The sequence below is a fragment of the Gorilla gorilla genome, chromosome 9, assembly GCF_029281585.2.
Source record: "Gorilla gorilla gorilla isolate KB3781 chromosome 9, NHGRI_mGorGor1-v2.1_pri, whole genome shotgun sequence".
Taxonomy (NCBI): Eukaryota; Metazoa; Chordata; class Mammalia; order Primates; family Hominidae; genus Gorilla; species Gorilla gorilla.
Window position 1 is genome coordinate 12,853,043 of NC_073233.2, and position 16,153 is coordinate 12,869,195.

Sequence of the window (16,153 nt, forward strand, 5' to 3'; positions counted from 1 at the left end):
AAAGAGATATCTATACCCCCATTTTTATTGCAGGATTATTCACAATAGCCAAGATATAGAAACATCGATGTGTCCATCAATGGATGAATGATTAAAGAAATTGTGATATTAATACATATATACAATGAAATATTATTCAGTCACAAAAAGAAGGAAATAATGCCATTAGTGACAACACGTATGACCCTGGGGACATTATGCTAAGTGAAATAAGCCAGACAAAGAAAGACAAATACTGTATGATTTAGGACTTCTTTTTTTTTTTTTTTTTTTTTTAAGGGCACTAATCCTATTCCTGAGACTGGAGACCTCATGATCTAATCACCTCCCCAAAGACTCCACCTCATAATACTGTCACCTTATGGGTTCAGATTTCAAAATATGAATTTTGGAGGGACACAAACACACAGGCCATAGCACTATTTAAAATTAACAATATGTCTCACAAATTTCTTTGCCCATCAAATCTTTTGTAGAACACTTTATCCGCTTGGATTCATTTTCCTCTGCCTGGAATATATTAATACTATTCCTAATTGTTTTAAGGGAGAATCTGTGGATGGAAAATTTTCTGAGTCTTTGTATATCTAAAAATGTTTTTATTTATCCTCAAACTTTAATGATATTCTGGCTAGGTACAGAATTCCAAGTTTTTTATTGGTATCATTACTTTTGAGACAGAATCTCACTCTGTTGCCCATGCAGTGGCATGATCAGGGATCACTGCAGCCTCAACTTCCTGGGCTCAGGTGATCCTCCCACCTCAGCCTCCCGAGTAGCTGGGACTACAGCAGTTGATACCGCCACGCCTGGCTAATTTTTTGTATTTTTTGCAGAGATCGGGTTTCACCATGTTGCCCAGGCTGGTCTCAAACTTCTGGACTTAAGTGATCCACCCTCCTTGGTCTTCCAAAGTGCTGGGATTACAAGCATGAGCCACCGTGCCCATCCTAAACATTTTTTTCACATAATTTGGCTGTTATCACCCCTAGTATTGGTGCTTTAAAAATGTATACTGATTATGTTCTATGGTATTAGCAATCATTATTGTTATCGTTGGTATGGTTTTATCCTAATGGCACTCAGTAGGCTCTTTCAATGTGAGATTATACATTCTTTTTACAAACATTTACTGCGGAACTACCCCATGCCAGGCACTGTGTTAAGCAATAGAAAAATGAAATAAGGTGTAACAGAGATCGCCTCCTAAAGGAGCTTACAGTGTAGTGGATGAGTTATATAAATAACAAAATGATGGTGCATTGGACTAAGAGTTATGAAGTGGGAAGCACTGGGTATTGGGGAGTATTGTTAGAACATGGAAGAAAACATCTCACTTAGTCTCATATACAAAATCATCATATGCATAGGGCATGTTTGCATATGATGTCCCGTGCTTAGGACTTAACTGTCTTATGCTTGGGTCTGAGAAGACTGGGGCTTGAGCTCACGGATACCAGAAGTACAATTCACAGAACCAATCAGTTCTAATCACAAGCTCTAGGGAGCATCAAAAGGAACAGGAGAGCAGGGAAGACAAAGGATCCATCTGGCCAAGCATAGGTTTCTGGTACCTCTTCTCTGTTCCTCAACAGTAAAAGCCCAGAGCATTGGCAATTGTCAGCAGCCTTTATAGGCTGAGGAACCTCCCAGATCTGAAAGAACCCACAAAAAGGCTCCCAGGCTTTTATTCCACATTCCCTCTCCTCTAATAGAAAGTGTATATCAGTGCCCAGAAACAGCTTCTATTGTAACATAAACCAATATCATTCTACTCAGCAGGCCACATCACCTAGCCTAATTATTATCCAGAGTCCATATCCTGAAATTATTGTTTAGCCTTATTTATCCCATCTTTTTCTTTTTGTCTCTTCTGTGCATTGTGAACCTCTATATTTACATATACACAAATTTTCTATTTGAGTTCCACCCTGGGGGTTTTCAGTAGACAGGCCTGGCCTACCACATTAGCACATTGTGACCTCTCAATATATGTTCTCTATTTCACATCTTCTCTGGTCAAATAAAATTTGAGGGGGTGGGGTAGGGTAAACTCTACTAAAAAGGAGCCCTCCATATGTATATCTAGGTTCTAGGTCCCAGACTCCAAGACCTGAGAGTTTGCACAGACTAGTGGGTGGCTGGTTTGCTCTCCATCCCCCTATCTGATGAGTTTCCACTCTATGCTCACAGGTTCACGAGGACACATACCACATGCAACAGGGCCTACAGGAGCGAGTACAAAACTGCGACAGGATCAGGACAGGCCAAGGCTCCATATACCTTCAGAGGGTACAGCACAAGCAACTGGAGCAGAAGCTGAAGCAAGCAGAGGCCTGGTGGCTGCAGCTGGGAAAGTTTGCCCGCCTGGTCGACTACATGATTTATCAGAGCCTCATTTCTGCCTTGGAAGAGCAGATAACCTCTTTTGTGGCCAACATCCTTCAAGTGAGGTGGCGGGTGGCATGTGTGGAGGTGGCAGGCAGTCCAGGGCCAGATGCTGAGGAATGTATACTGACATCTAGCCCCTCGACCTTTCCTGACCCTTTTTTTACAGGCCCCAAGGCAGAAACCCTTTCTCTCATCACAGCTGGTCTTTGATGATCATGGCCAACTGTCTCATGTGCCCTGTGTTGAAAATATGATCCAGACTCTAACTGGAGGCCTACAGTCTGTCAAGACCTCTGCCTTGCAGGTATTCTGGATTGGGCAGAGAGCTGGCTGTGGGAATTCCCAGTTCCTATCCTCTGAGTAATCAGAAGCTCACAACCTGGTTTGAATCCCTCATTGCTTTCCCATTTCTGCCCCTTCTCCATATCCTGGCATGAAGGTAGTGCAGTCTGCAGACCTGAAGACCTCCTCGGATTCCCTGTATTCTGAAGGTATTTAGGGAAACCTAGGCAGGGGGTAGGAAGGCTGAAGGAGGGAAAGGGCACAAGTACGAACGGCATGGGAAGAAGGCAGGAGGTCCAGGCTATAGAGTCAGGCATTGGGTGTGGATGGAGCAGCTCTAACCTGGGTACTGCACATATGTGTTGTGGGTAGAAAGGTCAGGGAATGTTTTTGCTCACAAATTCACATGGTTATGTGTATGTGCGTGCAATGAGAGGGTGTATGAAAGAGTGTGAGTACATTGTCCTTCCAAACCTGGTTCATCCAAAACTCTGTGAGGTTTTTCTCCAGTGCCATAATTGCATTTCATTTACTACTGAATTTTATTGCTAAGTAAATTTGTACTAGTTTGAAGAGCTCTGCTTGCTCAACACTTGCTTTATGTCATATAGCTCTTTTTCATTTCATATGGATTAATTCATTGTATTGAAATATTTTATGGTTACCAATTATTATTGGTTATCAATCTTCACACTTATTAACCATCAGCGTGGAAACACATCTTCACATTTCCCTTATTTAGGATACTAATGCTGTCACAAATAAAATCATTAAATGCATCTGACTCGTCCATACTTTTTAATTTCCTCATTCAACTTCTATCTGTTCATTAAGAGGATTTAAAGACATAACGTTAATTTTAGGGAATAGGTGACAAGGAGCAAAAAGGTTCACTGAAAGGAACCTGTGTCTTTTACAAATTATACACCAGTTGGGGCACATTGTTTTCCCCAAATAAATTTAGGTTAATTGATAGAGACTATTGATATTTGTTTTACATGGTGCTGTGGAAAGAAGAAAGGCTCTGGAGTCAGACTCATTAGTTTACTAGTCTGCAAAGTGGGAATAACAAAAATACCTAACCTGAAGAATTATTTTAAAGATTAAAAGAGATAATATGTCTAGTATGGTGCTCAGCACATAGAAATACCTGCTACAGATGTGCCTTCTTACTATTATTAGTATTAAATATGTAGATAAATCAGACATTTCACAGCATTTTCTCATTATATGTGGTACTAATTCATGTTATAAATATGCTATAGTATTTTTTGAATGGTTAAAAGGAGCAAAAAACAACCTCTTGCATTTTTATTCTAAATTCTAGTGAAGCTGAAAATATTCACCTACCATGTCTTAGGTTGTCCCTTCTACTTTTAAAAAAGCACACGGATTGGTATGTTTAGGGGTGAAATGTCATGATGCTTGTATCTTACCTTCAAAATGTTTAGGGGAATGAAAAGATGGAAAAACAAATAATGCAATGTGACAAAATGTTAATAATTGTTGAATCTAAGTAGATGGATAAGGGTATTCATAGTACCATTCTTTAAACTTTTCTACAAAATTTGAAGAAAAAAAGGATCTGAATGAAAAATCAGATTCATATAATTGAGTAATCAAAACCAAAGTTCTTTTTGTTGTTTGTTTGTTTTCGAGACAGGGTCTCACTCTGTCATCCAGGCTGAAGTGCGGTAGTGCAGCCTCAACCTCCTGGGCTCAAGTGATCTTTTCGCCTCAGCCTCCCAAGTAGCTGGAACTACAGGAACATACCACCATGCCTGGCTAATTTTTAAATTTTTTGTAGAGATGGGGTCTTGCTATGTTGCCCAGGCTGGTCGTGAACTCCTATCATCAAGCAATCCTCCTATCTTGGCCTTGCAAAGTGCTGGGATTACAGGCATGAGCCACTTTGCCTAGCCAGAACTGAAGTTCTGTTGTCCTTAAATTCTTTAAAAAAATTAAAAAGTTTTGATTTGCATTTCCCTAATGATCCATGATATTGAGCTTTTGTTCATATGCTTGTTGGCTGCATGTATGTCTTCTTTTGAAAAGTGTCTGTTCGTGTCCTTTGCCCACTTTTTAATGGGGCTGTTTTTTTTTTCTTGTAAGTTTGTTTAAGTTCCTTATAGATGCTAGATATCAGACCTTTGCCAGATGCATAGTTTGCAAATATTTTCTCCCCTTCTGTAGGTTGTCTGTTTACTCTGTTGATAGTTTCTTTTGCTGTGCAGAAGCTCTTAAGTTTAACTGGATCCCATTTGTCAATTTTTGCTTTTGTTGTGACTGTTTTTCTCACTTATAAGTGGGAGCTAAATGATGAGAACTCATGGACACAAAGAGGGGAACAACAGACACTGGAGCCTACTTAAGGGTGGAGGGTGAGAGGAAGGAGAGGAACAGAAAAAAACAACTATTGGGTACTAGGATTAGTACCGTGATGAAATAATCTGTACAAAAAACTCCTGTGATACGAGTTTACCTATATAACAAACCTGCACATGTACCCTGGAATCTAAAATAAAAGTTTAAAAAATTGAATAAATTTTGAATAAAGGTAAATAAGTAGCAGTTAAAACACTAATAGTAGTCTTTAAGAAACATACATCCAACTGAGAAAACTGTTACTTAAATGAGGCAAAATTTGTATGGCCTTTTAACTAAATTACAAAATAATTTCAATAGCCCCACTTACACACAAAAGTATGAAAATTAACCCCTTTTCAATAGAAATGTATACATTGACTAGATTCTAATCACTAAAAGAATACTCAGGATATTATTAATAAAATAGTTGCAACATATTCTCCAGTCTTAAAAGGTGTTCTCCAATATTTTCCAGAGAACATTTTACAACTAAACAAGACAGTATTACTGTTACTATTTGATGTCCTTACAATTTTATCGGAAGTTTTCTGCAGTTCAAAACTCAGAAAACATGATCAGATAATCACTTTTCTCATCTGTCAGGTGTCAAATTCAAAAACCTTAAACTTTAGTATGGCAATATCCTACCAAGATTGGAATAACTTTTTGATATTTGTGGTAAGATAAATCTGTTATACTGAAAAGAGACAAAGGATTGCCTAATTTTAATTACATAATCTGTTGATGTACATTTTGGTTGGGATGGCTGAAATTAGCTTGGAGATATAATGCAAAAATATGAAAACTGTGATTTTTGCGAGGGGACTGCACAGGGAAGGTCTCTTTGGAGTATGAGGTATGAGCAGTAGGACTAGGAAGAGGAGGTATAGAGGGAAGCAGTGTGACTGTGAGTAGATTTATAGATGAGAGAGAAGGAAAGATTTTTTTTTTCCTTGCCGCTCTGTGAGAAAGCAACCTTGGAGGTATGAGGAGTCATATAAATATGTTTAACAAGAAGCTTTGCTCTGTGTGGAATGTCTGAGTCACTCATTCAAGGAAGCCTATAGTAAAGATCTGTATCATTGAAGCCTTTCAAGTTGGATTGATATTTTAAAATTCAACTCCATGTTGACTTATATGTATTATATCAATACATATAAATTTTCAATTGAAGCCCCAAATCCCTTAGAAATGGCAGGTAAATTACATTCCTTTGATTTAGTTGATTTCAAATTTCTTCTTATGGCCAGGCACAGTGGCTCACACCTGTAATCCCAGCACTTTGGGAGGCCAAAGTGGGAGGGTTACTTGAGGCCAGGAGTTTGAGGCCAGTGTGAGCAACATAGTGAGACCCTGTCTCTACAAAAAAATTTACAAATCAGCCAGGCATGGTAGTGTGCACCTGTAGTCTCAGCTACTCAGGAGGCTGAGGTGGAAGGATTGCTTGATCTCAGGAGTTTGAGGCTGCAGTGAGGCATGATCACACCACTGCATTCCAGCCTGGGTGACAGAGATACCAAATCTAAAATTAAAAAAAAATTTTCTCATTATAAGCAAAGTTTATTTCATTCTTACCTTGGCTATGAAGTTAGTGACTTTTGTTTTGTTTTGTTGGTATGTTCTTTTACCAAATTCCATTAAAAATAGACTAGCTTTTCTTTCCATTGCTTGGAACCACAATTGACTTTGTATAGCACCATATTGCCTGAGCACTCTCATAGGTCTTGGCACCTAGAATCACTGCTCTTCAAGCTTGTCTTATATTTTGGAGCTCACAAAACAGACAATTACTAAATTCAAAGGTAGAGAAGAAGTAACAGCACCCATCTTCACAGAATTTGAAAGTAGAATATCAGGAAGAGAACCCCTGTCTCTCAAATTTCTGCTTATCCTTTTTTTCATCTCTTCTCTCTGTGTATTTTTCCAGTTCCTCTGCCCTGATTCCTGAGACCAGTTATCTCTGCTTCCTTTGGACTTTCTGTTCCCTTATAACTACTTCTTTCAAATAACTTAAACTTTTTATGACACCAACTCCATCCTTGACTTTATATGATATTTGAGTTTTCCTGTCCGTGAGACTGATTTAGTTCAAACTTCAAGACAAGGAGTATGATTGATTCAGCTTCTCCTGTAGATTGCATGATTTATTCATAAGCTATGGCAAGGGGATGTGTCATGGTGCAAAATAACTGGCTTTTAGCTATAGGCAAGGGCAGATCCTCTTTAGAAGGTTGTGTATGGTGGGGGAGGTTGCAGTCTTCAGCTATGCTTGTGTTTGGCTATAAACGTCTATTATATGGGCCTGAGTATGGGGGTTGATTTTGGATTAAGTAATCTTAACTCAAAACTACGTACACACCTATAACTAAAAAATTCATGATGCAGCTGGATTCAGCTACAGTGGCCTAAACAAAACAAAACAAAACAAAACAAGAAGTCTTGAAGTAGGTGCTTCCAGAGTTTGTTCTGTGGCTCAAAAGTGGTCATCAAGTACCAGGTTCTTTGTATCTTTCCATCACTCTTTCCTGCTTTTAGCTATATCTAAGAGCAGATTCTGTAAGAGAGTTATGTGTGGTGGAGGAGGCCACAATAAAGTGGTTTTCGTTTTTTTGTTTTTTCATTCTCAGGCTTGTTGCCTCATAGTTGCAAGACAAGCTGCAATGTCAAGCATCCCATTCTCAAGCAAAATCAGGCAGAAAAGGAGAGGCAAGGTTAACAAGAGAGCTCTGTGTCTGACTCTCACTTTTTGCCAGGAAAAGGAATCTTTTCCGGAAACTCCCCATCAGACTCACTTTTACATCTCACCATCAAAATCTGCGTCATCTGTCTACCTCTAGCTGTAAGATAGGCTAGGAAATCAAATGGCTGACGTTCTCAGTGTTTCATGGAAGATGGTTCTACAACAACAGAGGAAGGGAGAAGGGAATAGCTATTGAGTAATCAACCAATGTACCTTCAGAGTTCCATTCTTCAGGTAGGCTCTGTCCACCTGGCAAGCAAGAGAATCACCAGCATTCTCTACATCGTCATTTCATACTATACTCTTTCCCTTCTATCCCTCACTTAATCTTAGTTCTGTAAGTAACAATATCTTTAAGCCCACTAGCAGCCCTTGTGTTGATGTCTTTCTAGTAATTTTGTTTGTCTGAAGGTCACTTTTTACTAAATTCCTCAGGAAGGGCTTGTAGGGACAAAATTCTGAAGTTCTTCTATGTTGATAACAATTTGTACCTTTTGAAAGTTAGTGTTGCTGGATATAAAGTTGTTGGTTTATACTTTTTTCCTTTGCGTATCTTAAATATGTTACTATGTTTTCTTAGGACATTATGAGTTGCTATCAAAAAGCATTCGATAGTCTAATTTTATTTGCTTTACAAAATCACTTGTTCTTTTTGCCTAGATTTTTTTTCTTTTTTATTGAAATCTAGTTATTTTTGTTAGCCTATGTGTTGGTATTGAACATTCTGGGGAAGGATTCTCAGGTATGTTCTTTCAAAATGTGGCTTTATATCTTTTTTTAAATTTCAGAACAATTTTTCTGAATTACGGTTTTTAATATTTGTTCTCTTCCCTTGCTTTGTTTTTTTCTTGGGGGAATCTTGTTACTGATACATTAGATCCTTATCACCCATCCCCAATATTTTTCCCTTTCTCTTGAAATCTTTAAAATTGTTTATTTCCTTTTTAGTTGTATAATTACCCTTATTTTGCCTTCTATTTTTCTTGAGAAATTATCTGTCGAGTTTGTTTGCTCTTATGCCCCATTTTAGTTAAATTTCCATTATGAAATTGTTTTTTCTTTCATTTATAATTCTTTCCATAGTTCTGTCACATAATTTCTGAGTTTTTCTAATTCTGATATGTGTCCTCTCATGACTTCTATCATTTTTCTATTGTCTTTTAGCTTGTTTTGAAATAGGCTATAGTTTTGCTCTGGTTTTTGACATGCTTTCATTGTCTCTAGGGATTTATTCTATGCCTCGCTTTGTTTTTTTCTTATAAAAGCTTGGTATGGGGTTTGATGTTGATACTTTTCTACTGCTCATAGAAAACTGGAAATTTTGGCTTTTCTTAACTTTCAAAAGAAGACTTGGTTCAAAATAGTTCTCTAACCTCTCAGTTTCACTTTCTATTGTTTTTCTGTATTAAAAAAAAATGATGGCTTACTTTCTGAGGTTTTCTGGTTTCCCTCCCCTACCTTCATCTAGACTTTTCCTTTTTCTCTATTGCTGCTCAATCCTTATTCTACTCCCAGCATTTTCTCCGTGACGAGCTCTGTCCCAAAAGGGAGCCCTGACTGTTTGGTTTCAAGAGTACACAGGGCATAGATTACTTAAGCTTCTATAGACCTTACCTCACCTGTTCTTGGAGGGGGTAAGACCCCCTTCCAGTTTTACCTGCTGTTCTGAAATGGGCCCTCTGCTTCCCAGTAAATGCTTGATGACTGTTTGGGGGTTTTCTTATTCTTAGGTCCATCTGTTGCTTCATTGTTTCCCTCTGCATCATTCATCACAAATGGTGATGCCATGTGTGTTTTGAGGTTGCAGATGGTTTGACCCCACCTACTTGTATTTTAGGATCTGTGAGGATCCCTTGCCCTCATTTGTTAAAAAATGCTATCCTTGCATTTTTGGTTTTATTATCTAATTGTTCTGTCATTTTTACTTGGGCATTTGGGGGAGATTTCAAAATGATGCTGCCATTGCCATCATCTTCTCAGAATCCCTTCTGGCATTTTTTTAAAGGATGATTCTTTTTTTTATATGGAGCAGAGACTGTAAAGTATAGGAGGCAAGAGCCAATGCAGGGAGAAAAGTTACAACGCTTTTGCAATAATGCAGTAAGAGATGATGGTGACTTGGGCTGCGGGAGGAGGGCAGGTGGTGGTAAATGTGGTGAGAATTGGTGGATTCTGGATATATTTTTAAAGTAACTACAACAGGATTTTTAAATGGGGGGATGTATTGTATGTGAAAAAGAGTCAAAGGTGACTATAAAGATTTTGACTGGAGAAACTGGAAGAACAGAGTTTCCATTTACTGAAGTTGGAAGACTGCAGTTTTGGCGGGGAGGAATTAGAGTTCATTTTGGCTCTGTTAAATTTGAGGTGCATGTTAGACATCCAGATAGAGAAGTGAAGTAGGCAGTTCTTTAAATGGGATTGGAGTTAAGTGAGAGATCTGGGCTACAGATAAATTTGGGAGCAAATATATGGTACTTACAGCCATAAAGCTGGATGAGATTTCCTAGAGAGTGAGTACAGTTGGAGAAGAGAAGAGATCAGCTAGGAGTACTACAGGGTTTGGGTGTGGATAGTATGGCTCTTATTCTGAACATTTTAATTCTTTCCTTTATTTTGTGCGAAGTTTTAACACAAATACTAAACTTGTCAATTAACCAGTTCCTAAAGAGTTAATGAGTGGCTAGGTTCAAGAATATTCTTTAAGACAGATAACTGAGGACTGGCATGTTCAATATTCCTTCCCAGCAACTCCTCTGTTCTGCAGATGCCAGAGACTACAAACTACACTTCCCAGACTCGCCTGCAGCTAGGTGTCATATACAATTTAGGATCCACCAGTTAGATCTACAAAAGACTTTGATTCAGAATTGAATTAAGAGGGGGAAAGAGTCAGGGCATATGCCATCCATTCTGTGGATCATAGCAGAGGCAGTGTGTTTTGTAGTTGATGGTCTAACAGTGATATCCCATTTTGCCAGGCAGCACACAGCCCTAGATGCTCAACCTTGAGTGGTTTTGTATTTTAGCTCTCCTATTATTCTGCAACCCATTTAATATTCTGTAATAAGTCCCTCCCTGCTTAGACTAGCTAGAGTAAATTATGTTATTTGCACATGAACCCTAACTAATAAATCCCCTCCATGGGTCTAGTATTTTACGTTTGTGATATAGATGTATGTGTTAACTCACTCATGAGCAGCGAATGGGTGTGTGTGTGTGTGTGTGTGTGTGTGTGTGTGTACACACTGAGGGCAAGGAGAAAGGAAGATTGTTTGTGGGCTCTGGAGGGTACTCACGGACAATTATGGCATGTGCTCCACTAGAAGAAGATGAAGAGGAGGACTCAAAAGCCGAATTTCTGATGCCCAAGTTCCAGGGCCAGCCCAGCGATGCTGTGAGCATCTTCTGTGGCCCTAATGTGCGATTGGTGTGGCCCTGGAAGTCTCACCCAATTGCTGGTATCTTGGAGGTCCGCGGATATCGGCTGCGGGGCCAATACTTCCCCCGCAATTATAAGCAGCTGGAGGAAGACCTGGACAACAACCCTCAGATCCAGCAGGCACTGAATATACAACAGGTGCTGCTGGAGGTGAGAACAGTGGTTTAAGGGATAGGGCGCTGCCCACCAATTCCCATTATAGCCACATGCCTCTGCCCTAAACACCTTGTCTGCCCTTAGGGTGTGCTGTGCGAGGTGCAGGAATTCTGCAGGGAACATCATTGGATAACAGGCATTTATGAATTCCTGCAATCCTGGGGGCCTCAGAAGCTGGAAGACATGAGAGGTGGTCCCATCAAGAACTACGTGACGCTGGTGAGCCGCCTAAATGTTTGGCAGGCCCATGTCTCCAGTATGCCTATCGAGTTGCTCACAAAAGGCAAGTTGCTGCTACTTAGCTGCCATGATGTACAGGCAGAGATGGGTGAGTACTGCTTCTCTTCCCTCTCCTCCTTCCCTTTTCTGTATGTGTATTCACATGGCCTGCCTTGGTCCTGGAATGTCCTCCGGAGACCTTCGGTGCAGGCCTCTTATTGGACCTATGAAGCCTTCCAAAGCCCGAGGTCCCAGGCCCTTTCCTTTGCCATCAGAGCTATGCTCACTGCAAAGGCCGGCCTCTCTGTTTTGGCTCTGCTCATACCCTGTATTCCTTAGGAATCATGTTCCTGTGCTTGGGCTACTAAGCTCAGTGTCTTCACAGAGATTCTTGGGAATCTAGGGTGCCTTCTCTCTGCATGTAGCTGAGTGAAATTTATACTACGATTTGCATATGTAAAAAGCTACTCTCTAACTGAGCTTGTCTTACTCTGTAGTCCTAACTTCTACTGGTAGTGAAAGAATGTAACCTTTCCAATTAAAGAAAGCTCCTTTAATTTAAAGCAGTCACTTTTGGTCTGATTCAGTCTATTTGGGGTATCTGGGCAATTGGAAATTTATACTGTAGTTCTGGGTTGTTTTTACTTTCAAATGTCTTTTCCTCCCTTTTCCTTCCCAAGGTGCCACCTGTACTGGGGAAGGCCGGTGGGCTGGCTTCTGAGGTGTAATACATCCTTGCCTGGTCTCTGCCCTCCTGACATTGCTGCTTCTGGTGCTGCTGTGTCCTGGGTTGGTAGAGCTGCGATGTGTTTTCTTGGACTAATAGGGACCTGGAGTGTCTGTCTTTGCTGACCTGTCCTTGTCTTAACATTTGCTGGCATAGCTGATCCTTGGGGTTTTAGTGAATTCTTCATCCAGTCTCTGTCTTAGGCTGGCTACCCCCATGGCTTTTGCTTCAGGGTCCCTAGCCCCTCAACACAGGAACTTCATCTAGGCCACTGGCTATCAATTCTCTGCTATCATCTATATCCCCTGCCATTTGGGAGTTGTGGGAAACTGGTAAGCATTATGTCTGCCCCTCTTTTTACTACAACACATAACAGTATGATTTCTACTCTGCTGTGACTGTTTCATGTTAGCAAGGGACACCCTAAAAGGTGGTCTTTCCCAAAGTTCTATGTGGAAAGTGGGGCTCAAGACCATTCTACTATCTATTTTCTCCTCAACCCATCTCAGGTTCCCTCCTCTTGCCACTTCTACCCCTACTAATTCAACGCCCAATTGTTGGTATCCCTGGGTCTCTGAGAAATCTGGCTTATGACCTAGTCTTTTATCCTCTTTTCTTTCTCCCTTCCCATGGGAAGGATATCTCATGCTATCGTGTACTAGCTAGTGCCTCAGCCTAGGAGTTCGCCATAGAGAGGCTCACAATGGGGTAGATTTGGAAGCCAGTGATTTGTTCTTTTAGGAAATACGGAGGTTGTTCACTTTCCTCACCTAGCCTCAAGGATGGCAATAGCCAATAGTATCTACTTCCTGTGAAGACTAGATTCTATTGGACCCATGGCTTCCCAGGCCTGCTTTCTTTATGAAGGTTAGAAGCCACTGGGGCCTGGAAAGAGTTTGCTTGTATGCCCTGCTTGCTTAGCCTTCCCTGTCTTGGCTCTCAACAGATGAAAGCACATGTATCATTAGGTATCCAATGGGCCACTAAAACTCCCTGCTCTTGTACAGGGGGTTCAGGCGGGCAAGGCAGGAACCGGGAGGACCTTTGATTGTTTTGTCTTCTCTCTGGCCCTGTTTTGGTCAGGCTTTACTTCACTGCTGCTGAGAAAGCTTATTGTTGTTCTAGTTTGTTAGCTTCTTGATCCTCAATCCAGGACCAACTAGTCTCTTTAAGAGGAGCAGGTGGAGAGAAATAAGCACTGGATTTAGAACCCTGTCTCTGTTTTTCACTTGCTTTGTAACTTCAGATTACTGTGTTTTAGTTTCTTTATTTGTAAGCTGGGCATGATAACACAGTCACTCACAGGGTTATAGTAAGGATGATTAAGTGAGATATTATTTGCAATACTCTTAGCATTGAGTGTGGCATGCAGTAGGTGCTTAATATTTTTTTCATTTCACCTTATCCCCTTGTATCTACTCTCATCCTTCTTGCTGATCTAATTTTATCTAACCCTCTGACTTAACTCTGTTGTTTCTCTTCTTCCTGAACTCCCTTGAACAACGAATGGCGTAATTATACCCTCTGACGAATTAGCTTCACCAGAAACTTGGGGTCACCCTTTACTCCTCCCTCTCCTTGACCTTACTACATCCAACCTGTCACCAAATCTTTGTCATTCTTCTGCCTCCTAAGTATCTCTTAAATCTGTTTTTATCCATCTCCAGCTTCTAATCCCAAGGAGTCCTGGTATTTTATCAATGCATTGCTCCTTTATACCATACGGTGTCACTGTTGAGCTCCCATCTGCCTTCATCTGCCTGTTGCTACTGGTCCAAAAGCAGCACCATAAAAAAACAAACAAACAAACAAAAAAAGTGACAGCATTGCAATGGCCTAGTTACTGTTATGTTCCAAAGGGACAGTGTGAAAAAGGATGAGTTTAGATCTTCATGTTCTGTTTGATATAGGTTGTCCCTCAATAGGCTTCCTCTCAGCAGGTTTTCTTAATCTCAGGTCTTAGTACCCAGTCATCTTGGTTACTTCCTCCAAGTCTCTGAAAGTGACATACCCAGTATGTCTCAATTATCTGTCCCCCAAACTCACTATTTTACTTTCTAGTTGCAGAGATGCTAATAGAGGATCGGTCGGTTTACTTTGCACATAACATAAAATATATTTTTAAATACTTTTTATAAACATATATTTTTATGTTTACATTTATATTTATAACATAAACATATTTATATTTAAAATATAATGAAGTGGAGCCATGCTGCCTGAGTCTGAATCCTTGCTCTGCCACTGTGTGATGTTGATCAAGTGACATAACCTCTCTGAGTTTCAGTTTGCTTATCTGTAAAATAATAGTATTTACTTCAAAGGGAATTTGTGAGGATAAAATATAATTAAAGTACTTGAAATAGTGTCTGGTATGTAGAAAGCACTCTATACTCTATTTGGTGTACCATATTTCTATATTGTATCTTTCCTATTCTGTGCATGTTTTAACATCTCTGAACTTTAAAGGTGTCTCGTGATTGAAGATGTGTTAGAGTTTAGATGGCATCAGTTTTTTCTTTGTTAGTGGCATCTAAAATAATGGTGCTTCTTACAACGAGATCTTAGATTTTATGAGGTATCATATGGGTGTTATCCCTGCCCTCTGAGATAATAAAGTTGTTCATACTGCCAAGGGCAGCTTCCAGGATTGCTTTCTAGCCCCTTATCCACCTGAGACTTTCTTTACTTTAATCCTTAAAAACAAAAGGCAGATCATACTACCTTCTTGGTCCCCTTCTTCTAGAGCAAGGACAGTAAGACTCCAAAACCAGAATACTTTTATCTCTGCTAGGGTACTCTGCTATTCACAAACATGTCATTTCCATACTGTTGCACACACTGTTTCATCTTTTTGGAGAATTAATACTCAACACATCCAACTCCAGTGTTCCCTTCTCTGAAGGGGCCTTGCCCAGCCTTCTCAGGATACCCCCCGGCACCCCCACCTCTTAGCTATACTGGCTGAAGGCTCCAGGCACTCACAGTGGATTTATCACACTGATTTGTGATTGCTCATTTGTATGTCTGTCTCTGCCTCATATTATGAGCTTTTCAGGGTGGGGAAACTTTCTGTCTCATTCATTTGCTCTTGTCTACCAGTATAGAGCACAGTCCCCAGTGCATAGCAGCTGACTGGACATTGAGCAGGGATTCAACAAGCATTAAATGAGATAATTCATGGTCTGACCTGCCATTCAGCCTACTCCCACTCTGGACCACAGCACTGTCCCCAGCACCCCTTCTTTTTTATGCATCCCTCACACCTTACTCTCCTGTCTCCAGAATCCAAGCTGAACAGCATAAGGAAGGACATTCTTGCACACGTGCAAAATGAGTGCTGGAACCTCAGTCAACAACTCATGACAGAGCTCACAGATTTCATGCATATCTTCCGAACCATCAACTCAGATATTCATGCCATTGCACAGTGCACCCAGAAGGTGGGCTCTCCCCATCCATCCTTCCCAGTTTATTCAGGGCCCATCCTGCTCAAAAGCTCAGCACACTCTCTTCAGGTCTCTGCTGAGGTCCCAGCAGGGCTTGATGCTCTTAAACTGTGCTCACCTGAGAGATCTACCCTTGCTAATTCTTACCCTGTCCATATGGCCCTCAGGTTCCTCATGTCACAGGGAGGCCCTGGTGTGATCAGAGAGTTGTGCTCTCTGTGACAGTCAGATAGAAAATTGTTGCCTTGTCATCAAGGTAATGGGGTGGTGGGTGAGAAGTGGACCCTTCACCGGAGAGATCTGGGTCAGAGAGAGATTTGATCCCTCTGGAGAGATCCCTCAGGAGAGATTGCCCCTGATTCCAGTTGATTACAAGGCTG

The 16,153-nt window shown here is 40.5% G+C and overlaps 2 protein-coding genes across 7 annotated transcripts in view; one reads left to right on the top strand and one right to left on the bottom strand.

The window, feature by feature from the left end:
* DNHD1 (dynein heavy chain domain 1) overlaps nt 1-16,153 on the top strand; it is a 76,030-nt gene that overhangs the window by 21,246 nt on the left and 38,631 nt on the right. For 4 of the 6 annotated variants that reach the window (XM_031007633.3, XM_063710615.1, XM_063710616.1 and 1 more), the window contains exons 7-12: nt 2,194-2,448; nt 2,558-2,695; nt 2,831-2,882; nt 11,107-11,372; nt 11,463-11,706; nt 15,610-15,767. In XM_031007633.3, coding sequence (XP_030863493.3) covers nt 2,194-2,448; nt 2,558-2,695; nt 2,831-2,882; nt 11,107-11,372; nt 11,463-11,706; nt 15,610-15,767 — 1,113 coding nt within the window. Of the gene's footprint in view, nt 1-2,193; nt 2,449-2,557; nt 2,696-2,830; nt 2,883-4,332; nt 8,227-11,106; nt 11,373-11,462; nt 11,707-15,609; nt 15,768-16,153 lie in introns of those variants that run through there. The other 2 variants (XM_055355260.2, XM_063710617.1) reach the window with 1 other exon arrangement.
* The window catches only part of RRP8 (ribosomal RNA processing 8), a 91,053-nt gene that overhangs the window by 2,554 nt on the left and 72,346 nt on the right, over nt 1-16,153 (bottom strand). The window lies entirely within an intron of this gene.